The sequence below is a fragment of the Gallinula chloropus genome (assembly GCF_964237585.1).
Source record: "Gallinula chloropus genome assembly, chromosome: Z".
Taxonomy (NCBI): domain Eukaryota; kingdom Metazoa; phylum Chordata; class Aves; order Gruiformes; family Rallidae; genus Gallinula; species Gallinula chloropus.
The window spans coordinates 21,131,406-21,155,503 of record NC_140089.1 but is presented as its reverse complement, the minus strand read 5'-3'; the positions used below and the strand labels follow the sequence as shown (position 1 = coordinate 21,155,503).

Genomic DNA, 24,098 nt, shown 5'->3' with positions numbered 1-24,098 from the left:
ATTTTTGTCCTGTATTTGTGAAACAAAGGGTTTTTAATATTGTAGTAATTGTTATATGTGTAACTTAATTGCTTTCATTAGGAACTGTAGGAAAGTGTTTATATACTTATTTTACCATTGTATCAATTTTATTTTCTTCCTCTGTTACTTAGAAACTCTACTTTTCTAATGTTTATAGTTGTTTTTTGCTTCATGTCTTTTTTTTTTTTTAGCATTTTTTGTACTGACAGCAGATGCCATTTATATTGCTCCTTTTCTCCCTGCCAGTATTCAGATATGCATAACTTTTACATAATTTTCTTTCCTTTTTCCCTGTCTGTTTTGGTATGTTCACATATTAGAAATCACGAATGTCTTTGGTCTTTTTTCCATTCCTTGCTTAAATCTTCTAACAGCACAAATCCAGATAGCATTTCCTAATTTTCCCCCTCTTAGACTACTATTTCATCTGATTATTTAAAAAATTCCTTATTATTTTCATTAGCTCTCACTAGTCAAGCCCTTCATGCCTAAGATCTCTAGATCTTCCTTAGATGATGGTATCTCAAATTCTCTAGCATTAGTTAGGATAGCTTCTGATTTATAGTTCTTGATTAAACCCTATTTTTACTATATCAGTGTCTCTGGTTAATTGCTTTTGCTTATCAAAGGTATATGTGATACTTCAAACGTGATGTTCTCTTAGATTTCTAAATACTCCCTCCTCCCTCTTAAGTAATTTCCAGCAGCTTCCTCCTTTCTGTTTTTACTCAGTTGTCAGATGATTTCCAGTTTATCAGTGTTTATCGCTGAGATTATCAGCCCTGAAGCGCCTGCTTCCTGTTCTCCACTGGTATGACTACCTTCCTGTCCATGACAGAACATACTTTCTGTGCTCACCTTATTCTGTCCTTCAGTTCTGCTATCTTTGCAACAAAGCAATTCTAAATTAAATTAAAGCAATTCTAAATTAAATTTCCCATTGTATTTTGCAACTAACACTGCCACCATCAAGGCTTAATTTCTTGAAAAATGCAGATCTTCCTCCAGCTGTATCTTCAGAACTGATAATTTTTCTAGAATAATATTGACAGAACATAGTAGTGTGGGTTTTGTTCTTGCCTTGTGGGGTTTCCTTCATTTTGCTCTGCACTGGCAAAAGACAGTATTTTTCTCATTCGTTCCTTTTTTCTAGCTTGGGTATTTCATCTAGTGACACTTTTCTGTTTTCTCTTGGCCTTGTCTCATCTCTATTACTCATCTTTCAAAACATTGTTTTAATCTTGGGATATCTTCTGCATTTTTATATTCTCATGTTGTTTAGTTTCTGTCCCTATATCATCATTTTGGCTTCATGGTGCTGTTCTCTAGTTCAGGTCCTGGTTCTTCTCTGCTGTTCTTCTCTGGTTCAGGCCTCACAGAAGCCTACTTCTTTTTTCTGCGTTTGTTTTTTACTGATCATCTACAGACAGATGACGTATCTTGCCCAAATGGTGAAAACTTGCAAGTCTGTGGTCTTTTGGAATAGAAGGAGAGATCCTATTTCTCTGGTATGTTCTGCTGACTGTTAAGCTTGAGCTTACAAGCCTGTCTTGGCTTTCATCTGTTTCAAATATTATAGCAAGCTTTTGTTTGGCATTGATAAACATAACAGTTTTCCCATGAAGGTCCATCCAAAGTCCTACTGAATAACTATTTGCTCAGCTTATTGAACTGCTTTGTCCTGGTTGACAAGTCAGGATGTTATCTCTTGTTGTCAGACTGAAAGTATATATGTCATTTTCAGAGCTTTTCTTTGCCTTGTGTCCTATCTTCCCACTCCCTCTTGAAATGCCTATTTTTACCTCCTGTTACTCAGCAGGAGTTACTATTGTTATATGTTACTATTTCCTTATTTCTTTTTAATATTTGGTTGAAATTGTTCCGTATATCTTTTTACGCTTGACTTACTGCCTTGGAAACGCTTGTAGAGATAATTAGTCTCTGCTTGATCTGTATGAAAAATTCAATTTGCAATAAATTTTAATATGCACACACAGAATCACATCAGGCTCCCAATATATTGCAAATGCTTGAAGTGTGTGCTTCCCATTATTCTTATTGTAGGTTTCCTATTCCTTAATCTGTTTTATGTCTAGTTTGTTAATTACTTGATAGGAACTAGATACTTTTGTTTTCTTTTTACAGTTCCTCAGTGAATTAATGTCTGGTCTCGAAAAGTGAGAGTCTTCAGTGCTTGTGTAATGTAAATCAGTTTATTAGAGTTCGTACCTGCAACTTCCATCTGCAGTTGTAGTAGCATGTGTATATTTGTTATGCTAATGCAGCTGACAGTAGTTTTAGTATATCACATGTATGAGGCTCTTGAAGCACACTAGTGTGTCATTACATACACAGAAACAGACGTTGCCTGAATCAAAATTGGTCATGGTGATGTTGGTGTGGGAACACTGAATGTCTGTCCTGTTCATCCTCTTTTTATTCCAGCTAAAATTTGTGCTTTTACGTAGAACGTGAATTGTAGTCAAACAGTGGCACTTGAAAAATATTTTGCTGAACATTTTGTTAAATACTTAAGAGAGGGCTGACATGCAATAATTGTTTCATCTAGATCCCAAATCATACAATGGTTTGGGTTGGAAGATACCTGAAAGATCATCAGTTCCAACCCCCTGCCATAGGCAGGGACACCCCTCCACAAGACCAGATTGCCCAAAGCCTAATCCATACTGGCCTTGAACACTGCCAGGGAGGGGGCAACCACAGCTTCTCTCAGCAACCTCTGCCAGGAACTCACCACCCTCACAGGGAAGAATTTCTTCCTAATATCTAATCTGAATCTACCCTCTTTTAGGTTAAAGCCATTGCCACTTGCCTTGTCACTACACTCCCTGATAAAGAGACCCTCTCTGTCTTTCCTGTAGGTCCCTTCAGGTACTGGAAGGCTCCAATTTCGTCTCCGCAGAGCCTTCTCTTCTCCAGGCCGAATAAGCCCAACTCTGTCAGCCTGTCTTCATAGAAGAGGTGCTCCAGCCCTCTCATAATCTTCATGGCCCTCTTCTGGACTTGCGCCAAGTCTGGCAGTACTGGGACCCCCAGAGCTGGATGCAGTACTCCAGGTGGGGTTTCACCAGAACAGAGTAGAGGGAGAGAACCACTTCCCTTGATTCGCTGGCCGTGCATTTTTGATGCCGCCCAGGATACTGTTGCCTTTCTGGGCTATGAGTCTTTGTTGCTGGCTTGTATTGAGTTTCTCGTACACCAGCACCTCCAGGTCCTTCTCCTCAGGGCTGCTCTCAATCCAGTCTCTTCCCAGCCTGTAGTTGAGCCTGGGTTTGCCCTGACTCCTGTGCAGGACTTTCACTGAAATGAACTTTGCACTCAGCCTTGTTGAACTCCATGAGCTTTGCACAGGCCTATCTCTCAAGCCTACCTCTCAAGGACTCTCTGGACAAAGTTGTTAAACAGTGCTGGTCCTGATACTGACCTCAGAGGAACTCAACTGGTTTCTCCGAAGTTCTGACTTTGGGCATTGTCAACAGTAAGTTTAAGTGTATGCAACCCCTTTTGTGTGTTGCATTTGCACTGAGAGTACTCCAGGAAATAAAGTTTACTAAACTCTGAGTGGATTATGAAAGTTGCATGGTAGTGTTGTTTAAGGTGATAAAAGGGAACCAAAATGCCCATTTGGTCAAGATATTGGCACACTGGAAAGGAAGATAAAATACAAGAGTATTTGCAGTGAAATATTTTCAACAGTAAGTTTCCTTTACATGGCCTAAATTTCAAGCCTTGCATTGAAAATGGAATGGTTTTTGTTAGTATGTGTGATATAGTGAGCAAGGGCAATTAAAAAAATTAAGATATGCATGTGAGGACAAAGGAGTAGCTAGGACATGTCTCAATTTGAGTAGTTAATTATTCTTTCCTTTATTCAGAGTTAAGGTGTAGTTTATATAGCTGGACGTATAGTTTGCAGTATGGTTTTCTGAAACAGTAGCTACAGGAGCATTTACATTTTTAAGGATGTCTGTTAAGGTACTAATTTTGTAAAGAAATTATACTTCAAAAAAGGGGAATGGGTGGGAGAAAAATAAGTGCTGTTATCTTTTCCTATAATTGTTCATAGCACTGTATCTAACAATTGCAGCACGTTCTTTGAGCAGTAGGTTTGCTATTCAACCTGGAAATATTAGGGGAAAAATTCATGTTGATAAATAAAATATAACTTAATGGGATTCATGTTATCGTAGAATCACAGAATGGTGTGGGCTGGAAAGGACCTCAAAGATCATCTAGTTCCAACCCCCTGCCATAGGCAGGGAAACCCTCACTAGACGAGCTTGCCCAAAGCCCCATCCAACCTGACCTTAAATGCCTCCAGGGATGGAGCTTCTATAACCTCTGGGCAACCTGTGTCAGTACCTCACCACCCTCAGAGTAAAGAATCTCTTCCTGATGTGTAACCTAAACCTTCCAGCTTGAAGCCATCACTCCTTGTCCTGTTGCTGCACTCACTGGTGAACAGTCTTTCTCCCACTTTCCTGCAGGTCCCCTTTAAGTATTTGTAGGCCACAATTAGTTCATCCAGGAGCTTCTCTTCTCCAGGCTGAACAAGCTCAACTTTTTTTTAGGCTACAAGTAAACTTTTTCCATGCAATTATTTTTGAATAATGATACTGTTTGTCTCACTCAATGGGAATTTCTGGCATATATTGAACAGAGGTATCAACTGTATCTAAATTTTAACATAAAAATGGAGTTATTTTAATTTGATGTCATAGTTCTGTAAACAGCCTTGTCACTATAACTTCATTGCTGTCAAGCTTTATTTTATACCTTCCAGCTGCTAGCATTCTATGAGTCTGTGACAGTTTGGGAGAGGTTTTTGCAGGGTTTTTTACCTTGATTTTTTTTCCCTTTTCCTTCCTTTCTGAAAAGGTAATCTTGTTCTCAAAGTTTCCCTCTTTGCTGATATTCACACTTCTGTAGTTCACTTAGTCTTAACTAACTGGTGATCATCTGCATAAATTTGAACTTGGTTATCAGGATAAGACTAAGTTTAATACTGTCAGTCAAAACATTACAGTTTGAATGCATTATGATAAAATGGTGTTCTCTAATGAGTGATCACTAGCAGGAAAACAGATGCAAATATCTCTGTATAGACCACCCTGTTATTTAGGACAGTGGGGAGTCAACTACAATTTTATTTGCATTGCTGTCTGAAATCAAGCTACACAATTGGCTCATACATTCTGTACAGTATAATTGCCAGCTCTGCTACATTTAAGTAGTTTAGATCAGAAATTAATTGGGACACTTGGGAAAATTGTTAACTTCAACTAATTTTGAAATAATAAAATGCAACTTATTTCTATTAATTTTATATATCTCTTTGTGGTAACTATATACTGTACGTATGGGTCTTTTCTAGTACTTATTCACAAACAGAAATATTTTTACTGTATCAAATACCAAGTTATCAGGGTTAGGGTTAAGGTTACCTAACTTACCACTTACCAAATAATTAACAACCCTTTACTTCCTCCTCACTCTCTACCCCTGCTCCAGAATGGGTCTTTTTCACAGGTTACAACTCCCTTCAGGGTATGAACACACCAGCAGTGTTCTCTACACTCCCTCACTACCAAAACTTGCCACATGAACCCAGCACAGCATATGATCTTTTTGCTGTTTCTGCTCTTAAAGATTATGCTTCACAGTAGTAGAAGAGAAAGATCTAATATGCATGCTTTGTGTTTTCAAGTGCATTCTTTTGCTTTGTGCATGAAAAATACTATACAAGTGAATGTTGTGGCCAGCAACTGCAGTTCACCAGGTGTATAAGAATAGTGGTCTGAATTTGCCTTAGCGGGACGATGCCTCTGAGCCTATCTCAGCAACAACTTTGTAAATTAGGGCCAAAATTTGAACTGGCTTTTTTTTTCTTCTTTCACATTGAGTATTAAGCACAAGTTTTCTCACATTAGTAATTTATTCTCTTAGTTTTACTTGGAAATCAATAATTGTGAATACTTTGTGTTAATAGTGAAATGAATTGCATTAGCCCAAGTTACAGATGAGAAACAGGTGCATTACTTTCCTGAAGCAAAACTCGCAACATTTTAAGAGAAATAGTACTGGATATAATTTATTTTGAAGAGATGTGTCACATCTAGATATATTAATTGTTGCTGCCATTTCAAATATATGCTTCGTTTCCTGGGCTTCATTTTCCAATTACTTGGATATTTTTGCTGTATTTAGAAATTTTGCTCTGAAGTCTTTTCTCTGTACAACTCCATACTCAGTTTTCTTGTTATACCTTGAGGTAGAATTAAATCATAGAATCATTGAGGTTGGAAAAGACCTCTAAGAAAATAAAGTCCAACCATCAACCCACCACCACCATGCCCACCCACTAAATCATGTCCTGGAGTGCGACATCTGCACTTGTTTTGAACATTTTGAGGAATGGTAACTCCACCATTTCCATGGGCAGCCTGTTCCAATGCTTCACCACTCTTTCAATGAGAATTTTTTTCTAATATCCAATCTAAACCTCCCCTGGTGCAACTTGATGCCTCTTCCTCTTGTTCTGTTGCTTGTTACTTGGGAGAAGAGGCCAACTCCCAGTCTAAAATCTTTCAGGTAGCTGTAGAGAGCAGTAAGGCCTCTCCTCAGCCTCCTTTACTCCAGGCTAAACAAGCTCAGTTCACTCAGTTCACTCCTCATAAGAATTGTTCCCTAGACCCTTCACCAGCTCAGTTACTCTTCTCTAGACATGCTCCAGCACCTCAATGTCTTTCTTGTAGTGAGAGGGCCAAAACTGAACACAGTACTCAAGGTGCAGCCTCCTCAATGGGTACAAGAGGATGATCGCTTCCCTCATCTCTTTGGCTGCACCGTTTTTGATACAGGCCAGGATGCTATTGACCTTCTTGACCACCTGAGCACAATGATAGCTTATGTTCAGCCAGCTGTCTACCAGCACCTCTACGTCCTTTTCTGCCAGCTTTCCAGCCACTTTTTCAGCCACTTTTCCCCAGGTCTGTAGCGTTGCATTGGGTTGTTATGACCCAAGTGCTGGACCCGGTGCATGGCCTTGGAAACTTTAATCGACCTTGGCCCATCAATCCAGACTATCCAGGTCCCTCTGTAGCCAGCAGATCAACACTCCCACCAAATTTAGTGTCATCTGCAAACTTAAGGAGGCAGCACTCCATCCCCTTGTCCAGTTCATTGATAAAGATACTAAAGAGGACTGGCCCCAGAACTCTTTGCTGGGTAAAAAAATGGCTGGACAGCTGAGCACATAGAGTTGTGGCGAACAGAGTTAAATCCAGTTGGCAGCCGGTCACAAGCAATGTTCCCTGGGGCTCTCTGCTGGGGCAGTCTTGTTTAATATCTTGTTTAATAAAAGTATGGTATGACCTTTTCCTACTATTCGGGGATTATAGCTTTAGAAATTCCCTCCCTTCCCCTCCTCCTGATATGTCTTAGAGATTATTTGGAGATTTTTTTCTCTACTAAAAGGAGTGGAAGATTATTTTAGTCTCTGGTGGTGACACTTTGAAAATTCTTCATAATTTTCCTGTCTCCTATTCCAATTTATCCCCTTTCTCTCTAAAACAAGCATTTTGATGAAGTAGTGCATTTTGGATTTTATGTGGTTAATGTCTCAAATTGTAGTAAACGAGATAAAAACAATGTAATACCGATATTATAGAAAGCAAGTTTTACAGACCAGAGGAGGAAAGGAATTTTGTTACTGAAATTAAGGTTTTAAAATGTTTAGAAATATTGGTATTAGTTGTTGAGTAGTTTTTGTTACACAAAATGCATCTTAAGACTCAGGAAATAAAGATCTGTTAGAGTTATTGCAGTTTCTCTGTCTGGCTTATTGTATGAGTCCTACAAACTGCTTGAGAGAGGATTAGACTTCTTAGTCGGGGTGTATTTGTTACACAGGGAAGAAACAGTTTGCAGTTTAGCCTATGATTATGGCCTCTAAGTACAGCTGTTGAGGTTTCTCTGCAGTTAATTGCTTAAAGAAGCTGGATATAACTTAGCCAAATGATTGCTACTGCAATATATATTCACGTTCATCATAAAAAATGGTATATTGTTTTTCTTACTTTTTCCATTGCATGAGCAGTATACAGGAGGATGTTTACTCAATGCAGTATTCTTCAGCAGAATGTTGAGACCTGCGTTTTAGTGCTTAAGAATCTGTTGTTGCTATTGTTCTTGGGTTGTGGTTTGATTTTTAGGGGGTTTTGGTTGGTTTGGGTTTTTTTTTTTTGACAGGGGGAGGGGTTTGCAATAGACTCTTTTAGTTGAAGAAGCCATTAAATGTTTGAGAGAATTAATACTGAGGTCAACTAACAAAGCAAAATCTTGGCAAGTTAAAGTATCTGCTTCTCCTTACATGAGAGGATTGTATCTTTGGCTGCCACTGCATTAATTTTCAAAACTAATCTGCCAGTGCTACCAAATATGATTGTTACCATATTAGTTAGAACAGTCAGGTTTTTAAATGTTGGGATGGTATTAGTACTCTAATACTACAGACAGGAAGTTGTTTTCCTTTTATTACTAGCTTATGTTCTATTTTGGTTTTAATTTAAGCACAGTACATGAGAAAGGAGAAGCAAATTGAAATTGGAATATGGAAGAGTCGATAAAAGCAACTCATCACTCATCGTTCCTTTTTATTCTAGCTTATTAAATATTGCAGGCCAGCTCCAGTTGTGACAGTAATAAGTAAGTTGGTATCATGTTATCAGGGTCCTGGTAAAACCAAACTTACCTCTGTTTTATTTACATGTTTATGCTTTAACGTTAATGTTATTTGGAAACATTGGTAATTATGGTTTTTTGCTAACACAGTATTTTATATACAGGTTTTCATAGATTAGAAGGGGTTATTGAAAAAGCTGTTTTGATGAACTTTTTCCCAAGTTTCTAAACTTTAAATATATTTTTCATTATTTGATCTTTCAACCAAGGATAATCTGTTTATGTAATTTATCTATTTAGAAAGGAAGAAAAAAATATCCAAAGTGTATCAGAGACTAAATGTCATCTAAAAAAGAGGTAGGAGTATCTGGTATGAAAACACAATTTTTTCTCTTGCTGTGCATCTCTTAGCCTTTAGTCCTGATCCTAAGGGACTATTACTGAGCGTGGAGATGATAGAGAGTTGTAGCCCTTTTTTTTATTAATTTTATTATCTCATGGGAATTATGGGGATCAGTACTCCTACAAACTTCTAAGTGTGGGAGTATTGAGGAAGCAAAGGTACCTGCTTATGACCAAGGTAAATTAGTAAAAAGATTAACTTGATGGTATTTTGCAGGTAATAAATTAACATCTGTTCTGTAATATTAGTACTTTTCCTACTAAATGGCAACATTGGAGTTTAAAAATTTGAACACTTGCCTTTCATACTGGCAAAGTTTAATATATCCCTGTTGAATTAAAACCACTTAGAGAGTTTGAGAGAAGCAGTATAGATGTGCAATAAAAATGTTTATGATAGAAAAACTAGATTATAGTGAGATAAGATAGTGTTTAAATTACAGAACTGAAGAGCATGCATCCCAGAAATAATAAAATGCTACTTTTCTCAAGATCATGAGAACGTGTAAATAAGCTGTGACAAAGTACTTTGAGTCAGTTCAAGCACAAAAGAAAGCTCTGAGTAGTTCTGTTTAGTGGAGATTGTTGTCAGACTACATGGATGTTTTGGGAAGTTCATGGTGGAGTAAATATCCATCCTGCAGCTGGTGGAAGACCCCCACACTGGACTATGTGGAGGCACCTGAAGGAGGCAGTGACCCTGTGGGAAGCCATGGAAGAGCAGGGTCCTGGCAGACCTGGGACCCTGTGGAGAGAGTAGCCCATGCTGAAGCAGGTTTGCTGGCGGGACTGTGACTCTTTTGGGGACCCACACTAGAGCAGAACTGCAGCCTGTGGGAGTGACTCATGTTGGATAAATTGGTGGAGAGCTGTCTCCTGTGGTAGGGTCCCCATGCCAGAGCAGGGGAGGAGTGTGAGGAGTCCTCCTCTGAGGAAGGAGTGGCAGAGACAACTTGCGATGAACTGACACCAAGCCGCATTCCCTGCCCACCCTGTGCTTCTCAGGGGGAGGAAGGAGAGAAATAGGGAATAAAGTTGAGCCTGGGAAAAAGGGAGGGGACAGGAGAGGGGCTTTAGATTTCTCTGTTTTGATTGGAAATAAAATATATTAATTTTATTTAGTCTGATGGTAACTGGTGAGTGATCTCTCATCGTTCTTTACCTCGACTCAGCAGCCTTTCATTATATTTCCTCTCCCCTGAGGAGGGCAGTGATAAAGTGGCTTCGGTGGGCACCTGGCCTCCAGCCTGGGTCAGCTGACCCCAATGGATTATATACGCCTGCAAGGCCTGCTGCATACTACAACGAAGGGTCGCCAGTGGTTTGTATGACAGGCTAGTAATGAAAGTATTTCTTTTACAGAGTTCAAGACCATAGTTGTTCCTTAAAGTATATTTTGAGCTTCACATTAGCTGTTGGTCATGGCAGGATGGGTAAGGTAGATCTTATTTTTAATTACTGCAAGAAAAATGCTACCTAGATTGAAGTGAAATACAGCAACTGTGAATTATATAAATTGATTTTTCTTGGAATTCTAGCATTTTCTTGGAATTCCAGCATTTTCTAAAGTCTGTAAACTGGTAATGAAAACTCAAAGCTAGTAATATATAGGTACAGCATGTACAGCACTAGGAATGAACTTTCATTGGAAAACCATATTTTATTAAGTATATATGTGAGAACATTGGAAACATCATTATGTCTGTATAGAGGAGTTACGTTTAAGAATAAGATCAACTAAAGACCAGTGTTGGTATTTGATATTTATTTATATATATATTTCAACATAGTTGAAGACGTAGGGACAGAATGATACTCACGATACTCCATTACTCCCCTACAAAAGAGAGATCAGCTGCACATAGGCATGTTATCAATACTATGTACAGGAGAGTCTGGGGAATTCCCATAGGATCTGTTCTAACACATGAATGTAACTTATTACCATTAGAAAGCTTATGGGGTTTTGTCTCCCTGTTTAGTTTGACGCCTTTTTGCTGCAGTTATACTTACCTTTTCTTGTCTTGTCCTCTGTGGATGTGGAGGATAGTTTATTTTCTTCCTCTTGTGGTTTTGGAGACTATTAACTTAGTTTCCCTTTGGATTTTTCTCTAAAACCTAAAACCTCAGCTTATTCAGTTTTTCTGGGAAGACTTTTATCCCTCTTGCTGTTCTTGTCAGTAGACCTTCCCCAGCTAGTTCACACCTATACATTTGGGGTTTTCCTTTATTTTTTTGTTTGTTTGCTTGCTTTTTATTAGGAAAGACACTGTTTTTACTGGAGTATTTTTCTGAGGTGGCCTATATTGTAACACAAGAGCTGACTTGTTTGCTGACTCTATTCGCATTATTCTATTGAAAGCTCAACTGTGAAATTTAAATTTAGAGTTTTACGTATTCTTAATTATATTTATTACTGTCTTTTCCTCCGAATTGCAGACCAGTGTAGTGGTTCATGGTTCTTCCCCACCACTTGCCCTCTGGTTTTCATTAATGTGCTTATTTTTATGTTTTCATGGTACACTTAGACTTGGGTTGTGCTTACATAACCATCCTTAGTATCATACTGAGTCTCTGTTGTATTTGTATTTATGTCTTCCTACATTTCACTGAGGTGGGTTGACCCAGGCTGGAGGCCAGGTGCTCACCAAAGTCTCTCTGTCACTGCCCTCCTCAACTGGGCAGGAAAGAGAAAATATAACAAAAGGCTCCTTGGTAGAGATAAGGACAGGGAGAGATCACTCACCAGTTACCATCATGGGCAAAACATACTAAACTTAAAAAAATATATTTTATTAACGATCAAAATAGAGTAATAAGAAATAAAACCAAATCTAAACCCCCTTCTCTCCCCAACCCCTCCATTTTTTCCAGGCACAACTTTAATCCTGAATTCTCACTTTCCTCCCCCTCAGTGGCAGAGAGCCATGGTGAATGAGTTTTGGCGTCACTTCATCACACATTGGCTCTGCTGCTCCTTCTTCCTCAGGGAGAGGATGCCTCACACTCCTCCCCTGCTTCAGTGTGGGTGCCTTTCACTAGGTTTGTTGGTGGTTGGGGATTTTTTTTCCCTTTCCTTCTTAATTCTGTTAACCCAGAGGTGTTACCACCATTGCTGACAAGCTCAGCCTTGGCCAGCAGTGTGTCTGTCTTGGAGGTGACTGGTATTGGCTCTGTCAGATGTGGGGGAAGCTTCTAGCTGCTTCTTCCAAAATCCATCCCTGTAGCCCCTTGGCTACACAAATCTTGCCACAGAAACCCCATACAGTTTCATATGGTTTATAACATCAGTGGAGTGTTCAGGATTTGACAAAAGATAATGTTGCATTTCTTTTTTCATTTTCACATTGTGTCCCCTCAATTTGTTCCTTGTTCTCTGGAAATAATGACTTTGTGTGTGTGTGCTCCTTCATACTTACTCTTAGTCATGCCTAGAAACCCTGTGAAGAACTTTTGCTCTTAAAATGTTGTCTTTCTTTGGACAGCTTGATGGAGAGTCTCTGATAGACTTTTGACAATGTGGAAATGGTTAGAAAAGAAAATTACAAGCCATCTGATCCTTCATGTGCCTCCACTTCATTACTTTCCTTTTTAGGTATTAATGACCCACAGAGAAGAGATCTTTTTCTGCCTCAGGGAAAGTAACACCTCTTTTTACCTGAGTGCATTTTTCAAGCAATCTCTTTTTGTGTTTGTGTCCAACACACATGAATTTAAAGTCCCTTTAGTTCCCATCAAATGTCACTTCTATCAATTAAATCACATTTTTATAATTACATTGCTTAATAGTCTACAGTAATTCACAAGCCTAAGCAATGTCTTACAGACAACCAGCCAAGTTTATAATGGGGCTCTTTCAGGTAACATCAACTAAAAACTGTTATACACTGTTGGAGTTGTAATATTTCCTAAAAGAAAAATGAAACAGTATTCTTCCTCCTCCCCCTTTCCCCCCAGTGACAATTAAGAACTTAGTAAAGCAATCGCAGTTGCTAGAGTGGAATCTTACAGTGCTGCATCTCTTTTTTCATTGTTATATATGTATGAGTGAATTGTGTATATTTGTAACTTCATCAAAGATTCACTATAATTTATTCTTTTGTGACTTTTACTTAAGGGCTGAGATTCATGGCTTGCTAAGTCCTGATTATAAAAAATCTACAGGAAACTTTTGATAACTGCTGTTAATAGTGCATGAATACCTGCAACATAAAGTAAATAAAGGATTTGCTTAATTGATTGTTTTCATGGCAATTAAGTGAACATAGAATAATTTTGTATTCAAAATTCTGTAACTGTCCCACTTCTTTAATGAGAAAAGTTCATTGTGAAGTAGCATGCAAAACAAAGCAAATGTAAAGCCTACCAAGTCTGGTAACACACTGCAATACAGTACCTAAATTAAGAAGTAGGTTCTCATTGCTATTCAGGAGTTTGTATTTTGCAACATCTTTGAGAAAGGCCAAGTACAATTGGAGTTTAAGAGGTTCCTGTTTCCTATGTAGCAACATTATCTCTCTCTTCTGCCCTGGTGGACACAGGCCTGTCAATTCTTGAAAAGTCAACCTTTGATCTCTAGGAAGAAAAGTAATTGTTTAGAGATTCAGTTTCTCAGCCTCCTCTTGAAATTCGGTGGCTTCAGAGAGTCTGCTATACACATGTCTGTTCTGTCTGAAATGAAAGGTAAAATTAAAGTCCTGTTAATTCTCTGAAGCTGATCATGCTTCACATCACAAAAGGCTTCTACAAAAACTATGATATGGAATATGATGTAACTTAGTCTCCAGCACTGACCAGCAGCCATGTTGCTCTTCATCCACTTCAGCTTTCAGTTCACCCTCTTGGTATTATTGTTGTGCCCCACTACCATGTCCAGCTTTGACACTGTCTTTGACATTTCTACTGGTATTGGGCCACAGTACTGTCCAAACATTTGCAGATGAGGTTGGTGTTTGAAAGATGGCAGGAAATGCTGATATCCTGAATGCTGATCAGAGCATACAATTAAAGGAGGAGCTTCCTTCTGGACCTGAATTGTTCCTGAATCCAGGTTGTCACTAACTAGCAGGTAAACTTATTTTCGGAGATGTCTTATAAGCAAAGATTTGTTGTGAATCATGAGGTCCAGCAGTCTCATCTACAGAAACTGCTGTCCCCAGCACAAACATCCCCCCTCATTCTGTGTCTGCACTGCCAAAGATATGTGTCTAGATGACAGGCATGTTTTATTTTTCCATGTTTGATCTCACAAATGCTATGAAACTGTGTACTACTGTATGTCGTATGATGGCAAGAAAAGCAAGAAAGCCACTTTTCTGAATGTGGGCAGCCACTGTGTGAAATTCTTCACCATCATAATCAGTTCTTCCTTCAATAGCTTTTATTAGCTTATTGTGATGTGACCACTTGTGCTCCTAGTTTTGACCTTGTGCTTTATCCTAATGGGGCCTTCTGCTCCTAACTTACCTCTATGTTTCTGTTGAATTTAATTTTCTCATGTATACAAGTCTTGCTGGACTACAGAATTGTGCTTTATAACTTAAATAAAAGCACCTTGTATTTAAAATAAACAAAAAACACCTTAAAGGACAAAAAGCTCACAGAAGAGTGGCTACAAGCCTGGTGAGACCTTCCTAATTTCTCTCCCAGCTTTTGGAAATTTGGAGGACTTGGAATTAGAGATGTGCCTTTCTGAGAAGTTGCTTCTCTACCTCCCAGTGCAGTTACCTACTGTGTGGCCAGAAATGTCTGTCTAGGCATCTTAAGGCAATCTTGACTGCCAGCAGATCTGGTACTGACATTTTGAGTCCATCCTTGTTTCTCAAGGGAAATTCAGACAGGGATAAAAAAGCAAAAATACATTTTATTGGACAGCACTGGAATGAGCTGCAAGCTGCTTCTGTGGCTCAGAGGAGAGTTTCAAAGTTGGCATATATCATTTAATATTTCATGAGTCATCATGAATACAAACATCAGCCTTAATGAAATTGTCTCTTGTATTTTTAATTAGCCATACTATTTGTCTCAAATCACTCTTGTACTTAAACAATAGAATAAATTATTGGTACTAAAAGAAAAAAATCAATATTAACATTGTTTGAATGGGTTTTTATAGTAGGATTATATGTACTTTTAAAAGTACAGCTCTATGAAGATGAAATCTAATTCTTAGCCCTCTTTCTTATATCTTGTAGTATGTTTATGCAAATAAGCGAAAGCTTATATGAAAAAAAAGTTGTAGGGTACGGTGTGGACCAGGTTTTTAAAAGATCTTAGCAGACAGCAGTTCTATTTCAGCATTATAGTGAAATGGCTATTTTTCACAATGGTTTCCTATAATTTTCCTTTAAGAATATCTGATTTTTGAAGAGAAAGTCCTGCCCTACAGCAGTATCTCAGCACTAGTGTGTTCAACCAAAGCAAGCATTTCTTTGACTGATCTAAATAAATGCAGTTGAAGGATGTACATAAAAACTGTTTTGAGGGACAAATTTTTGATGATGGTTGTACATGAGTAGAAAAAGTCTAATTGTACCAAACTGACAGGATGTAAATCTTTAAATCAACAAATACAAAATCATAGAATGTCCTGAGTTGGAAGGGACCCATAGGGACCATCAAGTCCAACTCCTGGCCCCACACAGGACCAGCCAAGTCAGAGCATGGGACCGAGCACATCGTCCAGATGCTTCTTGAACTCAGCCAAGCTGCGTGCTGTGACTCCTCCCCTGGGGAGCTTGTTCCGGTGCCTGACCACCCTCTCACTAAAGAACTTCTTCCTAATATCCAACCTGAACCTCCCCTGCTGCAGCTACATGCCATTCCCTTGGGTTGTATCGCTGGTCCCCAAAGAGAGGAGATTGGCACCTGCGCCTTTGTTCCCATTGTCAGAATGCCACAGACTGTTGTGAGGTCTCCCTTCAGTCTCCTCTTCTCCAGGCTGAACGAACGTGCAGTGGAATTAACAAGATGTATCTGTATAGAAATACATACAATTATTATTTTTTTAATTTTTTTTTTTTTTACAAAGTCTATTTATACAAACTATATCCAAGCAAATCGGTAAGTGTTGGTGTTTAGCTTGATCCTCCATGGCTTTTCTAAGGAAGGAAGAACTAGACTGTTTTATGAATGGAAGACACATTTTAGTAAAGCTTCTAACATGGACTGTGACTGTCAATGTGAACCATAACCTAGAAGCATATGTTTCTGCTCCTACGAAAGGAAAGAGTACTGAGCTCTCTGCATGTGCTTAATGTCACTCTGGGATTAAGCCCATGGGTAATAAACTCTTTCATGATAGCGGGAACTCTAACAGTTTGTAAAGTGTAATAGGTTCTTATAGGAGTATATGCATAATGAGCCCTCAGATCCTAGGTTGTATTTGTGGGACAAACTTAAAAAAAATTGTTTCAGCAACCCCACTGCCTTTGCTTTTGCATATAGACAGTTGTAAACTAAAATGACTGGAATACTTGGATGAGTGTGCATTGAAAATCTTTGTTTTCAAGTGAATCATACTGCATAGACTAAGACTATAGTTGTAGCATTCATAACACGAACTTTTAGACCTTCATAATCATCATGGGTTTGGGTTAGTTTAATTTTTTTAAAACATTTAAGAGATGTGAATGAGTTTGATTTAGGATATTTTGCTTTTTGAGGAGTTGGGTTCTCACGAAAAAAATCTGAAAGTAACGACTGATTTTTTCTAGATTTAAACCTTGAGTGCCAGGTAGTTTGAGCGAGACCCTCCCTTGCTTTAGATTATGTGTAGCATGATTGTTGGTTAAACGGAAGTGATACTAAATTACCATAAAGTAAGTAAGGTTTAAAAACATACCAGACAGAGAAGTTTCCATGTACTTCTTTTTGCCACGGACTTATCTTACAGATGTCCTGTCTCTATTTACACTTAGTTTACTGTTCATTTTTGAACGCAAGTTCATTACTCGTTTTTAGTAAATAGTGGTCACAGTAGTGAGCAGTGATAGTGTGGAATCAGACTGGAGGATGAAGATGGTCGAGTATTGGAATACTCGCTCTAGATTTACTGATACACTGAATTCAGTTCCTCTTTCATTTCACATATTTCCCTTATGGCCCTATGAGATCTTAAGCTCAAGATCTCAGTGTCTTAGGCACTCAATTCTGTGTTTTCATATATATGCCCAGAGAGTGATAATGGAGTGCACAGATTGGAAGTACACATAGTATATATTAACTCAAACTCTGTTATTAACCATTCAATTCTTCTCAAAGAAGAAAGGAGATTCTTACTTGATTTTTGGAGTAGTTGTGCAGGTGCTTAAAAAGCTGCTAGGGGCCCAAAAGCAGTTAGGTCACTGTGGGATTAGGAATTTCTCTGTAAACTAAGAGGTGGTTTTTGAAGCTTCCAATACTACTTAGAAGACAATGCCTTTCGTAGATTTTTGCCAACTAACTTACAGTGGTGTCCTGAAAAACCTTCAGGAATTTCCCTGTACATTAAGTGAATACCTGCTAGACAGTTTTTATACCTACTAGTGGACCTAGTGCTGACAAACAAAGAGGGACAGGTGGAGGGCACTAACAGTAGGGTCAGCATTGGTTGTAGTGATCATGAGAAGATAGAGTTCAGGATCATGGGTAGTAGGTACAAAACAACAAGTAGGATAGACTTTAGAAAGGCTAATTTTGACCTCTTTATGAAACTGCTTAGAGAAATCCCATGGGCCAAGGCTCTGGAAGGCAAGGGGCTTATGAGAGCTGGCTGATAGTCAAGGATCACTTCCTCCAAGCTCAAGATCAGTGTATCCTTAAGAGCAAGAAACCAGGCAAGGGAAGCAGGAGACCTGCTTGGTTGAGCAAAGAACTTCTGAAAAATCTGAAGTGGGAGAAGGAAGTCTACATTTCATGCAAGAAGGGGCTGAGCACTTGGGAAGATTACAGGAATGCTCTCAGAGTATGCAGGGATGACACAAGAAAAGCCAAGGCGTCCTTGGACCTAAACCTGGCAAGGGATGACAAGGTTAACAGAAAGGGCTTCTTCAAGTATACTGGTGGCAAAAGAAAAAACTAAGGAAAATGTGGATCCACTGTTGAATGAGGCAGGTGTCATGGTGAAGGAAGATGTACAGAAGGTGGAGTTACTGAACCCCTTCTTTGATTTAGTCTTTACTGCTGAGGCCAGCATCAGAAGTAGTCAGCATGGATTCACCAAGGGGAAGTCATGTCTGATGAACCTGATAGTCTCCTATGAGGGTATAACTGGACAGATAGATGAAGGGAGAGCAGTGGATGTTGTCTACCTTGACTTCAGCAAGGCTTTCAACACCGTCTCCCACAGCATCCTTATAGGCAAGCTCAGGAAATGTGGGTTAGGTGGATGGACAGTGGGGATAGACTGAAAATTGGCTGAAAGACAGAGTCCAGAGTGTTGTGATCAGTGACAGAGTCTAGTTGGAGGTCTGTGACAAGTGTTCTGCAGGGGTCAGTCCAGGTCATCCAGCCCTGTTCAATACACTCATCAAGGGCTTGGATGAGGGGACAGAGTGCACCCTCAGCAAGTTCACTGATGATCCAAAACTGGGAGGAGTGGCTGACACGCTGGAAGCCTGTGCCACCATCTAGTGAGTTCTGGACAGGCTGGAGAGTTGGGCAGAAAATATTAAGAAATTCAACAAGGGGAAGTGTAGGGTCCTGCACCAAGGAAGGAATAACCTCAGGCACCAGTACAGGTTAGGGGCTGACCTGCTGGGAAGCAGCTCTGTGGAAAAAGACCTGGGAGTCCTGATGGACGACAGGTTAGCCATGAGCCAGCAATGTGTCCTCATGGCCAAGAAAGGCAGTGGCACTCTGGGGTGTATCAGGACAAGTGTGGCCAGTAGGTCAAGGGAGGTCCTCTGCCCCCTCTATTCTGCACCAGTGAGGCCTCATCTGGAATACTGTGTGCAGTTCTGGACTCCCCAGTTCAAAGACAGGGAGCTACTAGAGAGAGTACAAAAAAGGGCTACAAAGATGATTAGGGGACTAGAACATCTCTCTTATGAAAAGAAGCTGAGGGACTTTAGACTTTTTAGACTAGAGAAGATTGAGGGAGTATCTTTTAGGTACTTGAGGGCTGGATGTCAAGAGGATGGGGTCAGTCAGTTTTCAGTGGTGCCCAGTGACAGGACAAGAGGCAATGGGCACAAACTTGAGTATAGGAAGTTCCACCTAAATGTGAGGAAGAACTTTTCTGTCAGGGTGGCAGAGTACTGGAACAGGCTGCCCAGAGAGGTACTGAAATCTCCATCTTTGGACATATTCACAACCTGTCTGGATGCTGTCCTGTGCACCCTGCTCATGGTGATCTGATTGTGGCAGGAGGTTAGAGTAGATAATCTCCAGAGGTCCCTTCCAACCCATATCATTCTGTGATTCCTCTGGTACTATTGCAAAATGTAGAAGCTAGCAGGAATGAAGAAGAGAATGTACAAGTTTGGGGACCATTAGCTGTAGAAGTAGTGATTAAACAAACAAAAGTGTAAATTTAGATGCTAAAATTTTCAAAAGTGTACTGTAGATGTGGGCCATGAATTACTGATGGTTTTTATATATACAAGGTTCAAAATGGGATGATTATAGTGCTTTTCTGCCATGTGCTTGAAAAAAATCTTATTAAAATACATAAGTTGAGATTTGGTAATCAGTTTAAACATCTTTGGCTCAAATAGACATTAGAAACCTAATGAATAAAGTATCAGAAAATAATCCTGATATGTTGCTTTATCCAGCTTTCACTGATTACTTTTGTGGGTGTATTTTTCCTTCCCCCTTACAAGCTGGGAGAGAACCGACAAGTTTTGAGGTGTTGGAAAAAGAAAGTGGTAAAATTTGGAGAAGATGAGTTGATGTTAGTAACTTGGAATATATGTAATTATGTATTTGTTATGGAAGCTTTTAATAATTATTGTCATTTTGTGTCTCTGTACATTGAAGGTATCCTGAATTAGCAGCTGTGTGCAGAAGTCCCAGTACTCTTATTTTGTATCCTGGAGCTGAAGCAACCAATTTGGAAGATGTGATGTCTTCTAGACCATCTGTTATGATCATCATCGATGGAACATGGAGTCAGGCTAAAGATATATTTTATAAAAATTCACTCTTCCGGCTTCCCAAGCAGGTGAGTTAGAATATGTAAAATTTAAATATTGAGTGCGTCTCATAAATGCTTTATTTCTGACCAGCCAGAAGGGAGTGTTTTTAGGAGGATGAAAATCATGGGTGTCTTCTTTCCTTCTTGGCTGTAACTAGCTGACAAGATAAGGAAAACTTGAACAATTAAATTAAAGCAACCTATAAGATTTATTTGTGTTTGTTATGAGTTAATGCTTTTAACTTCATAGTGCCTCACTATTTTGCAAAATTGAAAACTGGTTAGAGTAGCAAATTTTTGCCTGTTGTCTAAGGTGATAAAACATGCAATCAAATAATCTCTCCTACCTGAGTATATTGTATTGCAGTAAAAGGGAAACTGATAGGAGAATTTTGTAGCCTCTCATAAAAGCATAGCACACTCTCCCACGTATTTGGTCTCCATGATTTTAGAAACTTCTTGACTTTTGGCAAAAATTCCTTAGAATATAGGCAGAACAACTTCTGGCCATGTGTGGAATTAGGGGTTTTTTGTTTTTTGGGTTTTTTATGTTTGGTTTGCTTTGGTTTGGTTTGGTTTCTTTCCTTAGGATCATCAACACCCACCCATCTGAAATACCAGTAAGGTTTAAGCTGTGATTAATTTAAGCTGTAATTAAAATAACCCTAGACTGTAATGCAGTGCTAAGAACATTAGTAGACATCCATTCCTGTTTCTGCATCGTGAATGTCACAACACTACTTTTCAAGGAATTTTTAAAGTGGATCATTGAGTGTCGCTTTGGCACAGGAGTCTTGACTATAAATTTTGGAGGAAAAACTTTTATCTCATGTGACTCAGTTGTTGTTATTAAGTTTTTCTCCTGTTATTAGAATGAACTCATTTATATTTATGTCTTATAAACACACCAGGTGATATCTCTTTATGTCCTGAAATACTGTGTCTGAGTTAAATGCTCAAATTACAAATTTTCTAGGAAAGGCTTTTTTTCCACACACAGCAGGCTTGTATCTAATATAGTGTATCATTCATAACCAACCAGGTTGTCATTTTAGTTTTGTAGTTTTGTTACATGCCTGCCAGTTGATCATAGAAAAACTGGTTTAACCATTAAATTTATTCTGTGCTGGAACTTGTCTACAATACCTTAAGTCTGAAATTGTTTGGAAGTCAAATTGCTGTCTAAAGTTTAGCACTGCCATTGCTTTAGGTTTCTTCCTGTGTTGGTTTTTACAGTGAGACTCTTGATTTTGCTCCTGACCAGTTCCCCTGCAGTCGTACTGGTGGGGAGCTAGGGTATAGCAGAGCACACCAACTCCTGGAGGGGTGAAGGGCCTCTGGCCTTTTTGAAAATGAAAGATATACATCTCCTTCGATTGTCAAATGTAATGAAAATAACTCCTGTGTAAGCAGCTGTCTTAACTTCAGTCTGTGTTGTGGTTCATAACTAGTTTGCAGCTCTTCATTTATTGTGCTGTTTTGAAACTTCAGGGGTCTGCAGGCTTTTGGTGTGACTTGACAAATATTGAAATATTTTGTTCTATCAACTAGCTTGATTTGACTGTTCAGAATCTCATATAGGAACAGTTTTGCTACAGATCAAAATGGAGCAGAATTTTGTCCTGATCGGTTGGGTTCTTGTGTCATGATGCCTGTAAGATATTTCTAACCATATATTGTTATTATAGTGTTTCTTAGAAGGAAGTTTTTCAATATGTATAAAAATACTCCCTACTAGATGGTATTAACAAAGATTTTGTTTCTAATTCTTAATTATTTTCAGAACATTAGGATTATTTGTCCAGGTGTAATTTGTTGACAGAGCTGCCATTTTCACACAGGGGCATTATTCAAAGTATGTTGTAGAAAAACTATTAATACTAGCAGTATTACTAACAGAAAAAACAGTCGTCTCCATAATTGGATCACCTTTTGATCAGTGAAAAGATGACTACCCCTACAGGAGGAGAGACAGGGTGGCAGTTTGCAAACTGAAAAATAAAATCCTAATGGCTATAGTGTTAGGATAGATTAAATGTTGTGCTGTTAGTCAATATACTGCTAATTAAAAAAAAAAGTACTACTGTGTTATAAGTAATTTTCTTTATGGCATGTAATCTGTTTTGTATTAAATTTGGGAGTCTTTTTTAGGGTCTTAGAACAGCATAGGAATTTGGCTATACTAGTGTAAGTGAAATGGAAAAGCAGATTTGATATTTTGGTCAAATTATTTTGGCCTTCCAAAGAAGATGCTGAAACAGATGGAAGTCACATCTAGGAATTTATGGGATTTGTTTCAGTGTATTGCAGTTCAGCTGCAAATTTATGAATAGTTCATTGCAATCCATTTCAAATTCTGCAGAACACTTCTGATACACTGAAGCACCTGACCGTGGATATATAACTTGCCTTTAAGCAAGAAAGTGTTTCGATTCATAGGCTTTTTTGGTTGGCCCTACCAAATTTGGCAGCAGAAGTTAAAAAATCAGACATTCTGTAAACTGGCTACTTGCAATTGCAGAGTGTATGACTGAGTTAGCAAAAGCAGAAGAAAGCACTTTTTCCTAATCTATTCACTTGGAGGGAGAGGAAAATAAAGGAAAAAAATGGACATCATTCTTGTCTGTTACTTTTAAAACTCGCAAAAAATAGTTTTAGCTTTATTAGATAAAGCCACTAATTATTAATCTTTTTTAGCAGCTTCCTTTTTTTTTTTTTTGGCTGTGAGGAATAGATTAATGTATTCAAAGATCCACTGGTTGCAGCCAAACTCCAGCCAACTATTCCACAACATTGTTTTTCTATTATTTTTTTACTGTCCTTAGTGTCCCTTTCTTGAAAACTATCTTGGGGAGTAGCTTAGGTAATCTAGATGGCCTTTCTGTTTGTTTCACTTCTCTTACATACTTGCTGACAGAACTTCCTCCCTGGTACTTCTAAAACAGGTAATCTCTGCAAACTCTGAAAGGAACAAAAGTGTATCACATGTTTTCTAAAGGTATTTTTTAGTCCAATCATTTTAAAACCGACTTAGATCATTTACTGCTGTTGTGTGTAATTCAACTTTATTTGAAGTTCATGCCACTTTCCTCTATAGAGCTGAAACCTTATCATCCTTTCAGGGTTGGGTATTTTTTCTGCTGACAGACTGTCTTCAGTGGTGGATTTTGATTTTTGGAAGATCAGTTATTTGAACACATTCCAGGTGATTGCTGTTTTACGGCACTTAACTACTACCTCTGTCTGCCTGTAGTCAGTGGTTTTGGCAGATTAGATCTGTAGGAGTGTTATGAGAGAAGGCTGTGTAAATAATCCATTTTGTTATCTGCCTTTTCTTCCAGATAGTATAATTTTCGATTTCTCTTTCATTATGGTGTTGAGAGTAGCTTCTGGGCCATTACTTACTTAGCTTCAACTACTGCTATTTCCTAATAATACTCGGTATGGTAGAACCTACTTCTTATCCTATATTGTAAACTATAGAAATTATTTTTACTCTAATCAGTTGTTTATATGTAAGCTAAATTTATATTTTAATGGTCTATTAAAGTAAAAAAGGCTGAACCTGAAAGAAAATTACAGTATTTCTTTGTTTAGAAAAATGCAAATATTTTACATATAATTTTACTATGGTACCTGGATTTTTTGTCAGTAATGTTTGTCTCATTTCACTTTATTCCCTATTAACACTTCTCTCTTCTTCACTCTTGCACATTATTGCTGAGAAAAATAAATGAGCTAAACAGCTAGTGAAACAGTGGTTGCTTATAACAGATTACTCTTGAGAATTATCAAGGGGATTTAATAGCATGGGGTGATGTCCTATTTCCAAATGGGAAAGATATTGGAAATA

The 24,098-nt window shown here is 38.5% G+C and overlaps 1 protein-coding gene across 1 annotated transcript in view; it reads left to right on the top strand.

Annotated features, from left to right (window-relative positions):
• Positions 1-24,098, top strand: part of DTWD2 (DTW domain containing 2) — a gene marked incomplete at its 5' end in the record, with an annotated part of 93,592 nt that overhangs the window by 33,925 nt on the left and 35,569 nt on the right. Inside the window, one exon of the mRNA XM_084278210.1 lies at positions 20,089-20,272. Coding sequence (XP_084134336.1) covers positions 20,089-20,272 — 184 coding nt within the window. The remainder of the gene's footprint in view (positions 1-20,088; positions 20,273-24,098) is intronic.